This window comes from Sphaeramia orbicularis, chromosome 9 (genome assembly GCF_902148855.1).
Source record: "Sphaeramia orbicularis chromosome 9, fSphaOr1.1, whole genome shotgun sequence".
Taxonomy (NCBI): Eukaryota; Metazoa; Chordata; class Actinopteri; order Kurtiformes; family Apogonidae; genus Sphaeramia; species Sphaeramia orbicularis.
Window position 1 is genome coordinate 27396963 of NC_043965.1, and position 20926 is coordinate 27417888.

The 20926-nt window shown below is 40.0% G+C and overlaps 1 protein-coding gene across 2 annotated transcripts in view; it reads left to right on the forward strand.

Annotated features, from left to right (window-relative positions):
- The first annotated feature begins 6143 nt into the window (after window positions 1-6143).
- Window positions 6144-20926, forward strand: part of sv2ca (synaptic vesicle glycoprotein 2Ca) — a 37430-nt gene continuing 22647 nt past the window's right edge. The window contains exons 1-2 of one of the 2 annotated variants that reach the window (XM_030142756.1): window positions 6144-6206; window positions 14329-15128. In XM_030142756.1, the coding sequence (XP_029998616.1) occupies window positions 14537-15128 (592 nt within the window). In that variant the 5' untranslated portion in view covers window positions 6144-6206; window positions 14329-14536. Of the gene's footprint in view, window positions 6207-6724; window positions 6887-14328; window positions 15129-20926 lie in introns of those variants that run through there. The other variant, XM_030142755.1, reaches the window with a different exon arrangement.

Genomic DNA, 20926 nt, shown 5'->3' on the forward strand with positions numbered 1-20926 from the left:
ATCATGAAAAGACTAATGGATTAGTGATAATTATAACGTACTGCATGTATTTGGATGAAAGTGATGTTGTTCTACATTGCATTTGTATGTATAAGTTATTTATTACAAAAATGTTTGCTATAACTGTGTAACAGCACAACAGGAAAGAGAAAAACTAAGGATCACGCTCTCAGGTTGTGTGATCCTATGCTCTCACTGGCTGGCGTTCTGTGACGCTACGCTCTCATTGGCTGGTGTTCTGTGACGCTCTGCTCTGATTGGCTGGCATTCTGTGACGTTCCGCTCTTATTGGGTGGCGTTCCGTGATGCTGCGCTCTGATTGGCTGGCGTTCCATGACGCTGCACTCTTATTGGCTGGCGTTCCGTGACGCTGCGTTCTCATTGGCTGGCGTTCTCATTGGCTGGCATTCTGTGATGCTGTGCTCTCATTGGCTGATGTTCTGTGACGCTCCGCTCTTATTGGCTGACGTTCTGTGATGCTCCGCTCTGATCGGCTGGCATTCTGTGACATTCTGCTCTTACTGGCTGGCGTTCCGTGACGCTGCGCTCTCATTGGCTGGCGTTCCGTGACACTGTGTTCTCATTGGCTGGCGTTCCGTGACGCTGCGCTCTCATTGGCTGACGTTCTGTGTCGCTGCGCTCTGATTGGCTGGCATTCTGTGACGCTGTGCTCTGATTGGCTGGCGTTCTGTGACGCTGCGCTCTGATTGGCTGGCATTCTCTGAAGCTGCGCTCTGATTGGCTGGCATTCTGTGATGCTGCGTTCTCATTCACTGGTGTTCTGTGACGCTCCACTCTCATTGGCTGGTGTTCTGTGACGCTGCGGTCTCACTGGCTGACGTTCTGTGATGCTGCACTCTCACTGGCTGGCGTTCTGTGACGCTGGCTCTCATTGTCTGGCTTTCTGCGACGCTGCGCTCTGATTGGCTGGCGTTCTGTGATGCTGTGCTCTCATTGGCTGGCATTCTGTGACGTTCTGCTCTGATTGGCTGGCGTTCTGTGACGCTGCGCTCTGATTCGCTGGCGTTCCGTGACGCTGCGTTCTCATTGGCTGACATATTGTGAAGCTGTGCTCTGATTGGCTGATGTTCTGTGATGCTGTTCTCTCATTGGCTGGCGTTCTGTGACGCTGCGCTCTCATTGGCTGGTGTTCTGTGAAGCTGCGCTCTGATTGGCTGGCGTTCTGTGATGCTGCGCTCTGATTTGCTGGTGTTCTGTGACGCTGCGCTCTGATTTGCTGGCATTCTGTGACGCTCTGCTCTGATTGGCTGGGATTCTGTGACGCTGCGCTCTCATTGGCTGGCGTTCTGTGATGCTGTGCTGTCATTGGCTGGCATTCTGTGACGCTCTGCTCTGATTGGCTGGCATTCTGTGAAGCTGTGCTCTGATTCGCTGGCGTTCTGTGATGCTGCGCACTCATTGGCTGGCGTTCTGTGATGCTGCGCTCTCATTGTCTGGCGTTCTGTGATGTTGCGCTCTCATTGGCTGGCGTTCCGTGACGCTGTGCTCTCATTGGCTGACGTTTTGTGATGCTCCGCTCTTATTGGCTGGCGTTCTGTGATGCTGCGCTCTGATTGGTTGATGTTCTGTGATGCTGCGCTCTCATTGGCTGGCATTCTGTGACGTTCTGCTCTGATTGGCTGGCGTTCTGTGACGCTGCGCTCTGATTCGCTGGCGTTCCGTGACGCTGCGTTCTCATTGGCTGACATATTGTGAAGCTGTGCTCTGATTGGCTGATGTTCTGTGATGCTGTTCTCTCATTGGCTGGCGTTCTGTGACGCTGCGCTCTCATTGGCTGGTGTTCTGTGAAGCTGCGCTCTGATTGGCTGGCGTTCTGTGATGCTGCGCTCTGATTTGCTGGTGTTCTGTGACGCTGCGCTCTGATTTGCTGGCATTCTGTGACGCTCTGCTCTGATTGGCTGGGATTCTGTGACGCTGCGCTCTCATTGGCTGGCGTTCTGTGATGCTGTGCTGTCATTGGCTGGCATTCTGTGACGCTCTGCTCTGATTGGCTGGCATTCTGTGAAGCTGCGCTCTGATTCGCTGGCGTTCTGTGATGCTGCGCACTCATTGGCTGGCGTTCTGTGATGCTGCGCTCTCATTGTCTGGCGTTCTGTGATGCTGCGCTCTCATTGGCTGGCGTTCCGTGACGCTGTGCTCTCATTGGCTGACGTTTTGTGATGCTCCGCTCTTATTGGCTGGCGTTCTGTGATGCTGCGCTCTGATTGGTTGATGTTCTGTGATGCTACGCTCTCATTGGCAGATGTTCTGTGACGCTGTGCTCTCATTGACTGACGGTCTGTGACGCTCCACTCTCATTGGCTGGTGTTCTGTGACGCTGCGCTCTCATTGGCTTGTGTTCTGTGACACTCTGCTCTCATTGGCTGCTCAAAACAAATAAATGAATGAATTTAAAAAAAGCCTGTTTTGTTTAAAATCATTGGTTCCTGGTGCTTTTTAAGGCTAAAAAGTAAAAAAAAAAAGACTGTTCTAGGTAATTTGCAAATGCCCATGTTCCTGTGACTTTAATAAAAGAAGCCTCAAATCATCACAACTTTCACTGCCATTTTTTGGAAAAGCTGCTGCAAAATCAGGTATTTTAGGTTGAAACGATAAAAAAAAAATCCCACGAAATCCTGGAGGGACTGATTAGGCTACTACTGGGGTTTTACAAATCTGAAGAAAAATTAGTGATGAAAGTCATACGCTGCTTTAACATACATTCTTTTTATTTGCACAATGTGACTAAATGGTTAGACAAATGAACTATTCGGCCTGTGTTTTGAGGCATATGAGTGCATCCATATGCATCTAATAACAGGCAATAGGTTAGGACTGAGTTTAAGATGTAGACAGATAACAAAGACAGACTTTTATTCTGTGGGATGTTTTTCTTTGTTACAGACAAAAGTAATGAGCCACTTTTGATAGTGGTTAGATTAAAGCCAGTATTACTGCCCTTTCTTTAGATCCCCTCTGTAAATTTCACCTTCCTTTCAGCAAAAGAAATGCACCTGAGCTTGTGTGTTGAAATGGGATTCAGCTCACATTCTTCTCTCGTAGCCTGTTCAATCTGTTCCAGGACAATAATCACAATCCATTTGACTTTCTTCCCCCGTGGTACTTTAACTCGGGTACGTTACACTATTCAGGACCTGGCAATGGTAGACAGAACAGAAATTAAGAAATAATGTTCTGTGCTACATACATGTTCACTTTGCTATGGGAACTTTTTCCTCACTGTAATTTTACATTTTTCACATTTTATCTTGATTTATATAGATTACATCACGGCGTAACCCCCGCATTTTCCGGTTTTGCGTTTGTATCATTTCATTATTTGCATTACAATTGCTAACAGTAGATCACAAACAGGGTGTAAAATCATTTCTGCCCTTGATCGATTTTCAGGCGTATTTACAGACAGCTATAACTCCTGAAGACAACAACTAATGTGTTATCATCAGTCGTAATGTTATCAACCCATTTTTCTCTCCTATGAGACAGTGATGACCTCTCACTGAACACAATGTTGCCAAAACTCATCTTAGAGTTATTCATAGCTGCATGCTGTTTTCAAATTAGTTTTCATTACATTTTGATGGACCAGGACTTCCCCCTTGGGCCACGCTAATCCATCACATCTCTCTATCAGTGACACGGTGTCCTTTTGTTTTGTCTCCAGCCTGCTCAGACTCTGTATTCACCAACACTTGTAAATACATCATGTCTGGATTGTAGTAACAACCAGGTAGGAGAAAAAAATTAAGTTTAATATCAGCCATTACTATGCAACGTACAGCATCTATACACATACTGACTGCTTAGTGCAGCATAAAGTCGTCAACTATATGTGTACAGATGAGCCATGAAGGATAAGAGGGAAGATGGAAACTAAATCAGTTAACCTTAGCATCTATCTCCACAAGGCAAAAACAGTTACCATCAGTGTCCACATCCGTTTGTTATAATCTGGATGAAGATAAGCAGCAGACAGTTGTTGCAGTCCCCTTCTCCATTCCTTTCTTAAGGATGGCAGGCGGTGCAGGTACTTCATCCATTTTTATTTGGGCAGCAGGATACTATGAAAGGAAGAGCTGCTGAAACCATTGTTACGAAGGAAATACACAGTTGCTCATTTGTTTAATGCAGGATTATGCAATAATTCAGCTGTTTTACATTAGTTGAGAACCACATACGTAGAAAAGTATCCTGGCATTTGATATGTTTTATAAATTTCTTGTTGTAGCAGCGGTGCAGGCTCATACTACATGGACACATATTCCCTGAACAGTAAGTCTCTGGTTTAATTGTAGAAAGTTGGACCTTTCACTGCATGTCATTCCCATCTATTCCCCACGTTCCCTATCTTTCTACACTGTATCAACCAAAGAAAATCAAATATGCCCAAAATAATGATCTTGAAAATGTCTTATATTTCAAAAGACCATAAGACAACTAAAGTACACTTGACCTATTGCCATTGCATGTATTTATGTTCATACAGATTTTGTACCTTGACATGAGGAAGCAGACTGGGGTGCGGTATGAAAATAATAACTATGGTATTATTTGATTTGCTAGACCAGCAAGGCTACTCCAACAGTGTCACTTGTTTTATTATCTGCCACCAATATCGAAATGCATTCATTAAATATGGCAGGAAATGTATTCCCTTGACATCAGTTTCTTCTATGTACATGTCACTATTCAATCTACCAAGCTATGTGAAACATGAATTTAATATTTATTGCATTTTCACAGTAATGAAAAGACCCTGCACATCCATGAGCATTGTCCTCGTGTGTGTGCATGTTGATGTGACAAAGGAAATGAGTCTTACAAGAAAAGAGAGAGAGTGAGAGTACTGGCATGCGCAGTAGACTGTGTGTGACTGAGGGTCATTCTACTGTCCCGTACATTAAGCTAAGTGCTCCTCAGCTCTCCCGCAGTAGTAAATGGAGTCTTATGGCTTGAGGGGGGTTTGTCTTCCAAGTCTGAATAAAAACCAGAGTGTCCCAAGCCCTAGGTGACTGCTTCTGTGAATCATCAAATTCAGAGGAAGAGGATGCCTTTCCTTTTGTGTGTGTGTGTGTGTGTGTGTGTGTGTGCACTTTTGTGTTGTGTACATATTTTTGCAGACTATATACCTCATTTAGAATCCCACTCGCTATCTTATTGTGCTCAATATGATGCATAACCAGTGCCAGAACCGTGCTGCTGTTTATAGTCGGTAAACAAAAGCACAACTAAGGTATTCACAGAATTTTCCACAGATAAACTGCTTTAAAATGCAGCTCTTGAGGTTTTGTTTTAGTCAACAGAAGGAAGCAGAGAAGTGCGTGGTACAAGTATAGGCTTTGAAGATACTGAAACTCCGGGTGTCCTTGTGTTTGCATCAGTCCGTCATCCCCTTTTCCCCTCCCTCACTTTCTCCAGGAACCACTGGGTGGGTTTGTGAGGGGCTGACATAGCAGTCACACAGGCAACCACTGTCTCACACTTGATCTAAAGAGCCTACTTATCTCTAAGAGCCTGTGTTAGGTTATGTAATTATTATAACAGGATTGTGTAATCTTTGTGCTTTGTTCGTCAATACTGTCACTCCCTTTGTGGTTCTCTTATAGGCAGGGAAAGAATGGAAGTGTTCAAACAATTGAAGGCTTTACTTGCTGGTGAGGGAAGCCAGATATTAACGTGAATTACAAATAATATTTAAAAGCAAAACCCTGGTTTTAAACTGAAATGATATGAAACATAACAGTATTAGAGGAACACTTACAGTGGTTTTATTTTGATTTATGGAATTATTGCATAAGGTCTCCCAAATGCTCACGCACAGGTTAAGTTAATAAAACAGCAAAAATAACCCGTGATCATGCATATTCAAGAGTAAAACCTGCAAGGTGCCACTTGGAGGGACCACTTATCCAGATGTTTAGACACAAAACCTGCCCCAAAGTGAATTATTATGGAGCTTTTGTTGCAACGTGGAATAAATTTGCACGCAGAGGACTCACAAATGAAAGCTTTTAACCGAGAACTCTGCTTAGAATCTAGAATATGCACCTGGTTTTTCACAGAGAGGCGGACGTGCACTAGAAGCGTGATGATCTCTTTGCAGTAGCATCCACGGCTGGTGCGTCGGTCAGCACCACGGACAGAGACAGTGGAGGAGACGCGCCGAGTCCACTCTGCGTGACAAGGTGAGCTCAAATACAGATCTGCATCTACTATATAGTGGGTAAAAAGTTTTAAAAATCCATCTAATCTCACTAAATATCGTAAGAAAAAACATGACCTGAGCAGAGGATGTCAGTTTTGGTGGGATCTTGCGCCTGAAGAAGTCAAAAACTTTTTCATTACGCACACACAACTTTTGTTCTGTGATACACTCACAATACCAGACAGGGTTATTTATGGCGCACAATGCATTTTTTAAAACTGAAAAATGATCAGTTTATTAGAAATGCACCGGCTGTGTGACTGTTCCCTGCTTAAATTGGACATTTGCCGTCTGTTTTGCATTCATGTGTTGCAGTGTTGCGCGTCATTCGGTCACCTAACAAGATTGTTCCATCAGACGGAATTACCCGCATCACTCAGTGAAATACAATTATTGATCACACTGCCCCCTCTCTCCCCACTCTGTCTCTTCACCGTCTCTCTCTTCTCGTTTTCTAAAGTAGCCTACTGCAGCGAGAGAAGGCTGCGTCGAAAAAAAAAAAGAAAAGAAAAAAGAAAAACGCTGTCGTGCGCTTGCAATCGCCTCTGGTCCTTTTCTACAGTAAGAGGGGATAAAAAAACCCGCACACAAATTCACAAAGCAGAGTCTGATGCAATGGGTTACTATCAGCTCAGTCCACTCTCTTCGCCATAAATTACGGTAAGGAAATACTTTTCCTTTCTAAAAACATGCTGACCTTTTAACATTTCCGAGTTAGAAAAAGCCATCCTTTTCTCAAACTCTTTCATTCATTCGTGATCTGCTCCATAAATGAGGATTTAACAGGAATATTGTTGTCTGACATGGCTTGATTGCTGCTGGGAGATAGAAAAAACATTATTTATTCATAACTTTATGTATCATTTGCTTAAAGTTGAGATGGTTTAGTTGCAAGTGAAACTGAGCACATAAGAATGGTGATAAAAAGAGATTACAATACAAAACTACCTCATACAATTGTTTGGTTTCTCTCTGTTTCATTTGTGTAATTCTATCCTGCAGCATCTAAATAAAAAAAATAGATCCTTTATATTAATCTGAAAGTCAAACAAAAGTGTTTAAATGTCTGATCAGGATTATTAAGATTCTGGCTGGTGCTCACAGTTTGGCATCCTTTTAATTCATGCATGCTTTTATTGAGATGTTTGTCCTTGGCATGAGCAGAGTTTGGGGTTGTTGGACTGCGGACTGTGCATGCTGTAGTGCAATCCAGCCACCTGCCCTGGGGCAGTTAAAGCACTCTGCGCTGCCACCAAAAAGAGGAGAGGATGCGGGAACAGGCAACTGACTCAGCCGTGAATTGCACCTCAAGAGGCAGTGTGCGATTGACAGGCACACAACCGGTGAACTGGAAATCTGTGGCAAAGTGCTTTGTTTGCAATCCGCAGGCTGCTGTAGGAGTCCTGCTGGGTTAACAAAGAAGGCACCCGTCAATGAAAAATGAAGTGAAGTGATTGCAGAATTAATTTGTTGTTTGTTGGCCGCTAACAATTGTTTTTCGAGTTGATATAAGTTTTCCTCTCCAATGTGAACAGGAGTCTTATAATGATTCAAAACATTCCCTGCATTTAATAACAGCTTCATCTCTAGCAACCAGTTTTTTTGATATTCATCGAATTCCACCAATATTGAACTTTTTTCTTGTTTCCAGTTGATGAATGACATTGCAGAGGGTTCTGCAAGAAAAATCTCAGTTATCTGTGAATCTGTTACACATTTAAGTCAAGTTAAGCCTTACAGCAAAGCTACATGGCTTTTAAAAAGTGTACCCTGACCCTGTAAAAAAGGGATATTTTAAATGAATGTTTTTTTTTTTTCGGCTGTTTTGCATGTCATTCCTAATTCATTTTAGACAGTGAAGCATAAATAATCGATAGTGAACTGTAATTACCACCCGCAAATGTACCACTTCATGCATCCTATCTCTAATTGGTGTAATTGCATCATTTCAAACCAAAGTGTAGGAGTAGTGGTTTGGCATGTAATATTTTTGCATCTTATTCGTAAGCATTGTGTTCTCAGTGAGGCCTTCCAAGGCAGCAAAGAGATCTTTACCAAGCAGATCAAACTGACAACAGTCTGATGCAAAACACTAAAAGAGATGACACATCTCAGTACTTTACACTCCTCGTGGCAGATCACAGTGACTTAGCGAAAAGTTTTCTGCTGTCTTTCTGTAACGCAAGAAACATAGCTCTGAACAAACTCTGCTGAACATGGTCATTTTTGTATCATCCATCACTGCCATGTATAAGTAAGGAGGTTCACAGCACGTAGGAATGGGTTTTTTCTTTGCTGAGCTGTGTATCAAACGTGACGTCAGTAGTAGCTACTCATACTAAAAATGCTGGAGCATCATGTCTGGTTCATTTCTTGGCTGGAGAAACTTCACTACACGTCATTCCTCTCTGCACTCTGACATCTACAGTACATAAAATATATACATCCTCTGACTGCATAAAAGCAAACAGTTCCCCCTCAAAATAAGTAGAAAAGTCAGACATCTGTGTGCTGCAGCTCCAGTATGATTCTTTGTGTTACGTAACCTAAACAATGAAGATTTTTGTCCTGTAGTGGAACTGAAAAAAGAGGTAAAATGAGTTAAGTTACAGCAAAAAGGTTACATGTTTTTAATGTATTATAATAAATAGTTAGATCCTTTTCTTCTTACCCCTATTCTTTTATAGTGTGATCTCCTTGTCTTTCACTGTCTGTTCTTTAATCCAGTGGTGTGTTTTGACATGGATACTTCTCTTATTCCCTCCAATGCTGTCTGTCCTCCCTCTACCTCGTCCATTTTGTCAGTAATGGTATCAGTGTTTGATGAAATCTCCTAACGGAAGACGTCCCATGCTGGTTGAGCCTCTGTCTTCCAGATGAGGTCATGGGCTCTCCATTTTGATGGGATTACATACGGCTCAGCCCACTTAGAGATTGGACCTGCTCTTTCTGATGCTAATAGAACAAACCAGCCATCAAGGCACTGCGATCGTGCATGTCTTTGAGAAGGACAAGACACTGATAAGTCAAACCTTACTGAGATGAAAAGGATTAATGATTCCCATGGGGCAAAGGACAGAAACTGTGAAACTGACTCAATGTATAAAACGGAACAGAGATGACCAGGACGTCCAGCCATCACATGATCATTTAGGGGTGGTCAATCTGACAGTTTTATATCATGGATGATCTTAACCCATAAAGACCCAAACATCCACCATCCACCAAAACCATCCACTGATCTAAACTGTTTAATCCCTGTTGATCCATTAATCATATCAATACATGTCAATTATTGGTGTAAAATACAGTTATTCATCTTTTCATGGTCATCAGATATGACCCATTTGAACGTTCAGAGGCTCTGTAGTTACCGTGGAAATACCGTCATCTTCTACAACACTGATTCACCAGTAAAACCCCTGGAGTTGGATCAATGACAGTGGATGGAGATACTGGGTATATATTCAGTTAATGATAGATTGGACTGAAAAACACACATTTTCTTCAGTTTTCTCTGTTTCTCATATAATAACCCTCAACTTCAATTTGAGTTTTAATGAACATCAACATGATCAGTAAATTAAATATAAGAAAATACATGATTTACACAGAAAAAAATGCAAAATAAAGAAGATAATGCTACAATAAATGCTGATAAATCGCTTAAGAAAGGTTAAATAAAGAGGAAACAATAATTTGGGAAGTACCACAAATGTAACGCTAGGTCTTTATGGGTTAAACTGTTGTATAATCTGCTTTTCAGGGAGAAATTAATAAATAAAAGCTCTGTCTTTACTATAGCACTCCTCTAATATTCACTGTAGCATAATTATTTATTCGTCTGAATATCAGAAAACTCCTGAATGAGGCAGAAATATAGTTTTTAGTTGAATAGCAACAGAAAAAAACAGTCACGCTCAAACCAAACCAAGTGAAAACAGGGAAATTTATTTCCATAACTTGCCTATATTTTATAACAGATTGTGATTTCACCTGAAATTATTCATATTTTGCACTGTTTGTTATAATAATTTATTGCACCACTCCTTTAAGAACAGTCATAAAGTTAATGTAATTAAAACATAGAATGAAAATATCCTAAAGTATTTTTAAGCTTGAAATCTTAAAGTTAGAATCATCTTTTAGTTTCTTACTGCTAATACCGTTCTGTATGAGGAAAACTGGACTGATGAAGGCAGATCGACACCAACACACATATTAATCCTGATGATAGCAGAAAACTCTCACTGTGCCGATAATAGCTTCATGCTTCGAGTTCTTCTGCTGCGTCATTTGTCATAACGTTGCAATAGGCTGTGATCAGTCAAGTTTTTTCTCTGTTAAAATGCTCATTAGTGGTTTCATTACTATGGCACTTTCGGCTAATGACTCATCGTAAGCTATGAGTCTGTTAAATTGGACTGAGTTAGTCAAACACAAGTTTTTAACATTCAATTTTCCACTTTATTTCTAACATGCCTGAGTTAGATGTATGACCAAAATCCCCTTAAGTATAATCTTTACATTTGTCTTAATGTTCCTGTGTGGGAAACTTTTAAGGCAATGATACTTGACCTGGTGTTTTTTTTAGTATTTTAAAGAGGTTGAAGGAGAGCAGGGCTGCTATCCATCATGCGGACAGGGGGTATTGCCATAGCAAGGCCTATTTTCAGCCATCCTCACATTGTTCACAGTAATGGTACACACACTATATTAACCCTGTGTATTCTAGTCTATATAGTCTATAGCAGGGGTGGGATAAAAACGGTCCAATCACTCGTAGGATGAATTTGTGAAATACAAAAATTACACAGAGATATCAACGTTTCAAGGGTGTCAAACACATTTTAGTTCAGGGGCCACATACGCATTTCTCTGTGTTTCAGTGCAGAAAGTAAAATTATATGAAAAAGTTACATTTACTAACCATCCTTTCACAGAAAATGTGATTAACCTGAACAAATATGAACAACCGGAAATGTTGTAAGAGAAGGAATGGCAATCTTAACAATATTATGCCTGTTACTAGATGTTTTCTGTGTTTGTAAATCTATTGTGATCTGTAAATTATAATGCACATGTGTAAATTATAAGCTGAGACATAATATTGTTAAAATTGCACTTTTTTTCTTAAGAAATTTGAGGTTGTTCATGGATGTTCATATTATTCCAATTTTTTGAAATGATAGTTTGTAGATATAAGCATTTTCACAGTTTAATTTACTTTTTTCAGTCAAAAACATAGAGAAAAGGTTGGATGACATTATTTATAGCAGGGTTGTCAAACTCATTTTCTTTCAGGGGCCATATACAGCCCAGTTTGATCTCAAGTGGGTCGGATCAGTAAAATAATAACATAATAGTTATTATATACATAATTTCTCTTTGTTTTAATAAAAAAAAGTACAAACTGTCCAAACAAAAGAGATGTCAATAACCTGATAAAAAAGAAATATATGAAGAAAAGTAAGTGCAATTTTAATAATATTATGCCTCAACTTATCATTTATACATGTGCATTACGCATTGTATCTATAAAGACACAAGACATTTCGTAACAGGCAGAATATTGTGAAAATTGCACTTAATTTTCTTTTTCAGGTTGTTTATATTTGTTCGGGCTATTCACATTTTATTGTTAAAGGATAGTTTGTTAATTTAAATATTTCCATATTTTAATGTTATTTTTTGCACTATAACAAAAAGAAAAAATTGGCATTGTCATCATTTGGCCTAATGTCATTTTCTTTTTTTGACATTAAACTAGGAAGACAATTTAGAGTCATTATTTATATTTTATTATGCTATAATTCTACTTGAGATCATATTGATCTGTATGTGGCCCCTGCACTAAAACCACTTTGACACCCTTCACTGTTAATATCTTCAGTGTAATTTTTGCTCTTTGCAAGTTCATCCTGTGGGCCAGAATGAAACCTTCGGCAGGCTGGTTTGGGCCCATGGGCCACATGTTTGACACCCATGATTTATAAGTCATTAAGTTATTATTTTACTGGTCTGACCCACTTGAGATCACAATGGACTGTATGTGGCCCCTAAACTAAAATGACTTTGACACCCCTGGTCTATAGATTCCTTATATTAAATTCCTTATTCACCATGTTGCTTTATTTCCAGCACATATGAAATACAATTCTCTTGTAATTAAATATTGCTGTGAAAGGTTAGGACTTATTTTGCTGGAGTGGGAAGAAATGATGTTGTGATTTCAACAAACCCGGAGTTACATGTAGCTACAGGAAAAATGAAATGGAAGAGAGGGAGAAAACATGAAATGGCTGAAACAGAGATATGTTTGTTTGGGAGTGTTGGTTGTCGCACAGTTTGATTGTGATTGCTGCTCTTGCTCGGGCTGTCTGCCCTGTCGGGGTCTTGTCATCTGCGGTCAGGTGAGGTGGGTCGTCGAAGTCCTCTGTGCTTCATCACCACTGACAGCAGGCCTCAATATACACTTCACTGATTCTCTGACTGAAGGGTTCCACCAGGACGCATCTGCTTTTGACGTGATGTGTATGAGTGTGTGCCCGTTTTCATTTATACTGAGTAAAATTGAAGCATGAGTGATAGAGAGAATTACCTTTCCCTAACTATAGGCTATCGGTTTCATCTGGACATGATACAGCATCAACAAAAAGTTTTTTAAAAATGTCACTTCAGATAAAAAATGGTTAATAATTTGACTTTTGTACAAAAAAACCTATCTTTATGAATCAAACTGTAGATAAAGTATCTCAGACACTGCTTGTATCAATAATAGTAACAAAAAATTATCAGTCCATGCTAAAGTAGAGCGCTCATAACCATAGAAGTCATCCATTGAGCCAAAAGGGATTAGCAGAGTCACCTTGAATCAGCAGTGTCATTTTGCCCAGTAAAATTGCATTATGGGAGCTGGAGCTGGCCTGTGATTTGTGTCCTCCTGACAAGGCTTCAGTGTTCATTAGGGGCTGTGGTGAGCAGCTCCTAGACACACGGGAATCGCACACACAGGACAGATCTGACCACACACGCATACACACACTACACACACACTGGACAAGCTCTGACCATCCCCACCTATGCGCTCCATCTAATCGAAATGTTATTTTAAGTAAAGTCACAGTTTTCGACTCAAGGTTACTTAATTAACACTAATGTCTGTTTGTTCAAGTGTTAGTCTCTACTTTGGAGCAAAAGCTGGAGTGAATTTGCAGGGATGATGTGATGATGAACTGTGGATCACAGTTAGCGCACTCACATGAAATCATGTTACATCATTCACACAAGGCTGGGGTCTCCCTCCTATCAGCACTGGCCCGCAGAGATGAGAACGGGCTTTCCCATCATGCCGTGTGGGTGAACGGTGCACGTACATACGCACATCATAGGTGTCTGACAGTTATTCCATGTGTTTGTTCATGTGGGTTTTTTACAATTAATGTGTGGCCCAGTTTCCGTGTTAAAACACCTGACTGTGCTCAGTGATGCGTCGTCGTGTGCATTTGCCTGCGTACCCTCTCATGACCATTTCTCCTTCCCTTCTTTCTTTACACGGATTAAATATGACAGTGCCGTTACGGTTGGATCGTCAGTCCCATTATAATAAACCAGCTCTTTATTGGGGGCAAATTGATTTCGGGCTGAGCCTTGTTTATTAGCTTCTGTTCCTCAGAGCTTATCATGAGCCAGCAGATTCAGCATCTCTGTTTAGAATGCTCATCTCCTCAAAAAAACTAAGGGCAGCTCATGAAATATAGAACAAGAAAAGTGCCCCTGGAAAGTAATTCAGTTCATATTGAATAAAAACTGTGAGCTATACAGCCGGAGTCTTTTTTCCCCTCACATCACTCCATTTGATTAAACGACTTGGGAGAATGGAGAGTGAATGATTAAAGAGGGTATGCGTTGTCAGATTGTTGTCACCTGTTAGTCTGTGATGGTTACGGATGCAGTGTGGGAGACATGAGTTACAAGCACTATCTGATAAACATCTCCCTCCCTCTCTCTTCCTTTCTCTTTTCCCCCTGATCTCTCTCTTCTTCTTCATTCTTTTTTCTTTTTTGTCTGTCTGTCTGCTACCCTTCCCCCTTTTCTCTCAGCTCGGCCGATGATCGCCACAGCCATTGTGGGTTATCTCCTGTGGTGACTGCAGACTCAATAGTTTTCTTCCCTGCTGCATCTGGAGGACCACTGATCTCACAGTCCTGCGATCCCCCCACTAGTCTACTTTCACCCCTCTTGCCCCTCTTCCCTCTCATCTTCTAAGTATCCTCTGAACCCCCTCGAAGACCTGCTGGCACAACTGCAATGGAGGAAACTTACAATAACAGGACTTCCCTGGTAAAAGGGGCCAAAGGCATGGTCAAGGAGGCTAAGCGCCATGCAACAAAGAAGGTCAACAAGGTGGTGGACCGAGCTTCAGACGAGTACTCATCCCACCACAACTATAGCAGATTCCAGGACGAGGAAGATGACGATGAGGATTTCTACCGGAACCCCCCCAGGCAGGATGGAGAGGGCTACCATGACAACGAGGAGGGCTCCAGTGATGCCACTGAGGGCCACGACGATGAGGACGAGATCTACGAGGGCGAGTACCAGGGGATCCCCTCAGACAGGAAGCATAAAGAGGGGCAGGTGGCGCTGGGGCAACCGACATCAGATGCCACAAGGGATCGTAAAGAGCTGGAACAAGAGAGACAGGCTGATGAGGAGGAGCTGGCCCAGCAATATGAGCTGATCATCCAAGAGTGTGGCCACGGGAGGTTCCAGTGGCAGCTGTTCCTGGTGCTGGGGCTGGCACTCATGTCAGATGGAGTGGAGGTGTTTGTGGTTGGCTTTGTTCTTCCCAGTGCAGAGACAGACATGTGTGTTCCCAACTCCAGCTCTGGATGGCTAGGTAAGCAACCCTATGTGTGTGTGTGTGTGTGTGTGTGTGTGTGTGTGTGTTTAAGGTTGTAACCACCTGTGAATACATTGGTACAGACTCTTTGTTTTGTTGTCATATTTTACAACACTAAATCAGCCCAATTGATTTCAAACTGTAAATTGTGGTATGGAACTGAAGTGTGTAGAAGGTTTATCAGTGTTCTAGATTTATGACAATTTTAGAATTTGTTTGATCATTTTACCCTTTGTATAATATCCAATCAATAATTCCCAAAGGACAATAACTCGATCACTGTATGACCCTTAGGTTCTGTTTAGTCCAGATTTTAAAATGTGTTTCCTGACCAGAATTGGACACCCAAGACACACTGCCATGTTCCTATGTCTAACATGTCTCTGACCACTTGTGTTTGGGTTTTGTAACTACCTGCATCACCTCCACTAGAAGGCCCACACACATTTATGACATCAGTTTGATTCTAGATTAATTTAACAGACTAGCTAAAATTAACCCTGCTGTTGAGAACTTATAACTTAATGCTTGATATTTTTTATTTTATTTTATTTTTTACTGTGTTTTCCCCAAAGCAACCACTGCATCCTTTATTTCCCCATTACATACTCACAGGGGACGTGTTAGGATGGCTTCTGGTTCACATGGTAAAAGATATTTGATTGGATCACAAATTTTTTTGGTGATCATTTACACTTAGATTTAACAGTTTCTACTTGATCCATTGATACAGGATGCTTCTTAAAAGTAAAAAAAAGTGCAGACAACATCAATATCTGTGCTGTCATCAATTCCTGACAAAATCAGAATGGTATTATTTTATTTGTTCTTGTGTCTGTGTTTACTCATCTCTTCTCATATGACGTCTTCCCCTGTCATTTATACTTGTGATGACAAATGTGACTCACAAACACAGCTGTTGTTACGTCAAATCCTTTATTCAATGTGGAACAAAATTACTTTTACTAATCACAGGTTTTAGGTGTTTTATATTTAATATACTACCATATCTATTCATTGCAAATTCACAATTATTTTCTCATAACAAAGATAATAACAAAAGCCTCTAGAACAACTTAACATTTCTCATCTGGCAACACTGGAGTTTACACACAATGTAGGCTAATACTTTCAACAAATCTGTTTTGTTTTGTTGATGTCCTGACCACTTGTACTTTTATCTTAAAGTCTACATGTACTACATCTTTATAGCACATACACTCTGCCTTCACTTAACTGACACTTTTACTATATAATATTCAGCACATGTATCAAAACTGTGTATCAGATAATCGAGACACAAACATATACACAAAGTCAGTCAGTTTAACAGTAAAAATGTCCTTGTCCATAACTTTAAACCATAAACTTTTGTAGAATATTTGTTTTTAATGATAAGATTAGCTCTATGTATTTGAATACATATCAGGTATTATCTTATACTTGTGCTTTACAGATGTGGTGTTTCAGTCTATTGGTCTTCGTGTCAGAATTAAGAGGGTAGCTCATATTCCCCGTGTGCCTTGTGAGTTGAGCAATAGTCCCAGCAGTCCCAGTGGCTGCAGGTGTGTAATCCATCACCTCAGAGCTGTGTACAGGGGCTGACTCACTGTGTCAGTACCAGAGTGGCGAGGACATTAAATCAGGCACATAGCCCTTAGAAACCAACTGCCACAGTCGGACATGACAATACATCAACTGTGCTTCAACATCTGATGCAAAATTGATACGGGGCTGCTGAGAACTGAGGTTTTTGTCGGAAAGTTTATAACATTAGGATGACTGAAGAAGAAATGAAGGGGACAAACTTCAGTGACGCACGCAAAGAAAGTACATCTATTAAACTTTGGAAATACAGCTGTCTAATGTCCACAAATGACTGACTCACAAACATGTTTTTTATATTAATGATACAACAAATAGTTTTGTAATTGCACCTGCAAAGGTTTGTTATACTAAATTAACCAAGGGACAAGCTTGAAAACAAAGTGATTTTAGGTGCTTTGTATAGTTACAGGCACCAAAAACCTCTGACTCTTATAGAATTACACTGCACTTCCCTCTAAAAATACAAAGTCATTTTTTTCATCCATTCTGTTCTATATCTAATAAGTGATCTGGTTGTCCATCTTTAATTTCTACCTCTGTTAGTCAGCTCTCAGGCCCAATAAAAGGCTGCAGTGTCTGCAGTGTCAGGTTTTGATTGACAGGTCTGCATAACAACTAAGTGAGACTTTCAGTTTATTTAATAAAAGATGCTAAAATCCCCTTGTCACACATTGATTGAATTAGCATCAACTCTCAACTGACCCCTCAGGCTTCCATAGTTCCATCCCCTATGTCCTAATATGGTCACTTCCAGCTCCAAACTGCCAACATAAACTAATGGGTGAAATCACAGTTTCTTCATCCACTAATTCTATAGAGTCTGTGGAAATAACCCTGGAATGCTATCAGCAGTCAAATTTTCATCTAAATGTCACACAAATCTAAACCAAATCTGTAGAATATCTGAAGAAGGAAATGTGAATTCTACCATTTCATTCGAATATGAAATAGTTGGAGCTTGTTTAATATGAATTTAATTGAGGAGGTTGTTTAATATGAATATTAGGAGATGGTTCAGTCTATTAATTGCAAACTGAACCCCATTTGAGTATAAAGTACAAGTTGGAAAAAAAAAAGATCCTGTGTCTCTGTGTTTGATTTAATGTTGAGTAATGACCAAAAAAGTAAATGAACCTACTGCAACACAAGTTATGTTCAAAGTTAATTTTCTCACTGTACCTTTCAAATGCATTGTTTGATACAATCATATACTACCTAAGCCAGTGGTTCCCAACCTTTTTTGGCTTGTGACCCCATTTTAACATCACAAATTTCTGGCGACCCCAGAAATTCAAAACAGAGACATGTTTTTTTGCTCAAATTAATTTGTTTTTGATCATGTAATAGTTTGCTATACTATGTTGGAAATGAATGTTAATTTTAGATGACGTTTAGTCTATATAATGTATATTATTATGGACAGAGGTAGAAAGGCCAAGTGTAGATTACTGCACAAAGTGAGAATTTTATTTTCTTTGGTCAGGATATGTATAGTCAGTCTAGCTTGTATTTACAAGGCTGACAATTAATACTGAACAAACAATAACTCAAACTATGAATTATGAAAGAGCTGCAGCATCTGAAACCGACCACAATGAACATTTGAAAGATAAACAGTACCACAGTGCTTCAGTTTCAGCTTCACAGTTTGTCATGTCTTTAATGTATTGGGATTGTCTCTGTCAACTCACCATATATTTTTTATTACTAAGTTTTTTTTTTATTATTATTTTTATCAATTACTAGAAATTTCAGGTGACCCCATTTGAATTCCAGGCGACCCTACGTGGGGTTCCGACCCCAAGGTTGAAAAACACTGGTCTAAGCTGTTGATAAAGGAACTTATTTAACTTTGCTTCCTTAACCATTGGTAGAAATCTGATTCTTCTCACTCATATAGTGTTGTTTCACACTCAATCACTTTACCAAAGTCTGTGTAACATTAGTCTCCACAGCTCTTCTTGTATGGTAGCTTCTTGTTGCTGGTTCTCACATCTCATTTAATATAGCATTTCTATTTATCTTCTCTGTTATTTCAAATACCATTGCAGTCTGCACATCGGTTCAGATACATCTTAATTCATGCAATGAATGTCCTTCCATTGATACCACTCTTGTAAGTATGAAGCATTTTTAGTGTCAACAAAGGTTATTTTCTTGCACGAATTAAAAATGTGCTGAAAAAAGCTGGATGAAAATGCACCCTTTGACAAAACAGAATTGAGCATTCAACAAAGCTGCATGAATCAACAATAAATTCTTTGCTGCATTTTGATGAATCTGATTAAATCCAAACAAGATGCTGCATACTGTGCGCCTTCATTTTTTTATGTCTCTTTCCAAGTATCCATGCAAACTCTTTTCTTTCTCTCCAGCCGAGCAAAGTCCTGCAGGCATTCATGCTCTATGCTCTGCTTCTCCTTGTTCGTGACTCCCTTCCTCACCCTCTTTTCCTCCCTCCCTCCTACCCTTCATTCTCTGTGTGCCATTCTTTTCTTCTCCCATCCTCCCTCAGCTTCCTCTCCATTCTACTACTGATTGCCCCCAGGCTCCTCCCTGTTGAGGTGAACATTATTGGTGTGTATTTGAGTGTGCGCACGTTGAAGCATAGCCTACATGATTACTGTGACCTTGTTGGTATCCATTTGGAGTTTCGGAGTAATTACACTTAATTACAGCCAAGTGAGTTGATGCTTTACAGGTGCCATGGCAGTATTTTATTAACTGTGTTAAATGTACAAATGAAAAACAGCCAGTTTAATCTGTAAATGAATTATAATAAGTCTTATTTCCTATTAAAATTGTAGAACCAATGTTTCCCAACCAGGACAAGTTACAAGGGCTTATATATTTTTATTTGAAGAATAAAAATGTAACTTTTACTGCACAGTGTGACAGCAGTGACAAAGTTTAGATGGTGGGAAATTGAAGGGATATGTCCTTCTACATGAAAATTTATGATTCTACAAAGTAGCGTCTGCAAGATTTTCACATCATAAGAAAAAACTCCACAATCAGGAAGCAATAAAAAAGATTATGATTTCAAAATAAGATTATGGATGGTAACATTAAACTTCTGCAGAATATAATAACCTGATAAATAGAATGCATATATACAACTTCAGTCAGTCAGAGAATACATGTACTGTATCTAACAGCACATTTCAAGAACCCACACCACACACACCCAAAATGGTGGTTTTTAAAGCTTCAAAGTATAAGAGCTTAGGAGATCTAATGAACAAAAATATTCCAAATTAATTTCAAAATTTTAACTTTTTTTTGCCTTTTTGTTAACATAGTATGAGGGTTTTATATCTGAACAAAAACACACTCTGCAGAGGCCACCATGTTTCTAAACTAGCTCTGTAGATTTTTTTCTGCCTTATACCTTCACCTGCTTTTTGACTATGGACCAGAGTTATTATCCCCTCAACCCTGAAGCTAAATGGACAAAACAAACACTGGCTTTAACAAGGCCTTCACATGTTTCCAGCATCCACCATAGGGGAAGGTGAGGAGAGGGATGTTCACTTGGTAGCTGATGTCACTAAATAATAGTTGATATCGTTCTGAACATTTAAATGGGGTCACATGTTGATATTCCTCTCAGCAGTAGGGGGAAGTTGTGTTATAAAGCATGCTTACATCTACCAAAACCACCAACAAATCAAACTTATATATCCACAGACTGTATCACTAGCTTAATAAAATGTAACGCTCATTGTTCACACACACTGTGTAATGACATCATCAAGTTCCTTCTTCTCACAAAGACTCATACCTCAATATTTTAAAGCTCAAAATAGCACTGTATCTTGTAATCTTCAACTGATAGTTTACATTATACCTCTGTCAGCATAGTTCTTTGTTCAGACTGCTTCCTCTATTTTCTGTGTGGTTTGTGTTGTTAATAGTTGCACTAAAGATCTGTTTGGAATCATCCATATAAGGTCAGACCTGTTACAGTTGAATCTGAACCATGGATCAACAAATGGCAATTTAGCAAAGATAATAACATGACATAATAACTTTATACCTTCATTACCTTCATAAGCTTCATCAACAAACTCACCTGTGCAGAAGAAACACTGTGATTTCAGCATGACTCCATTCTTTTCATGTAGAGCTGTGTACAGTGGTGAAAACAACAACAGTGCTTCTAGCTTTTATCACTTTATCATTTT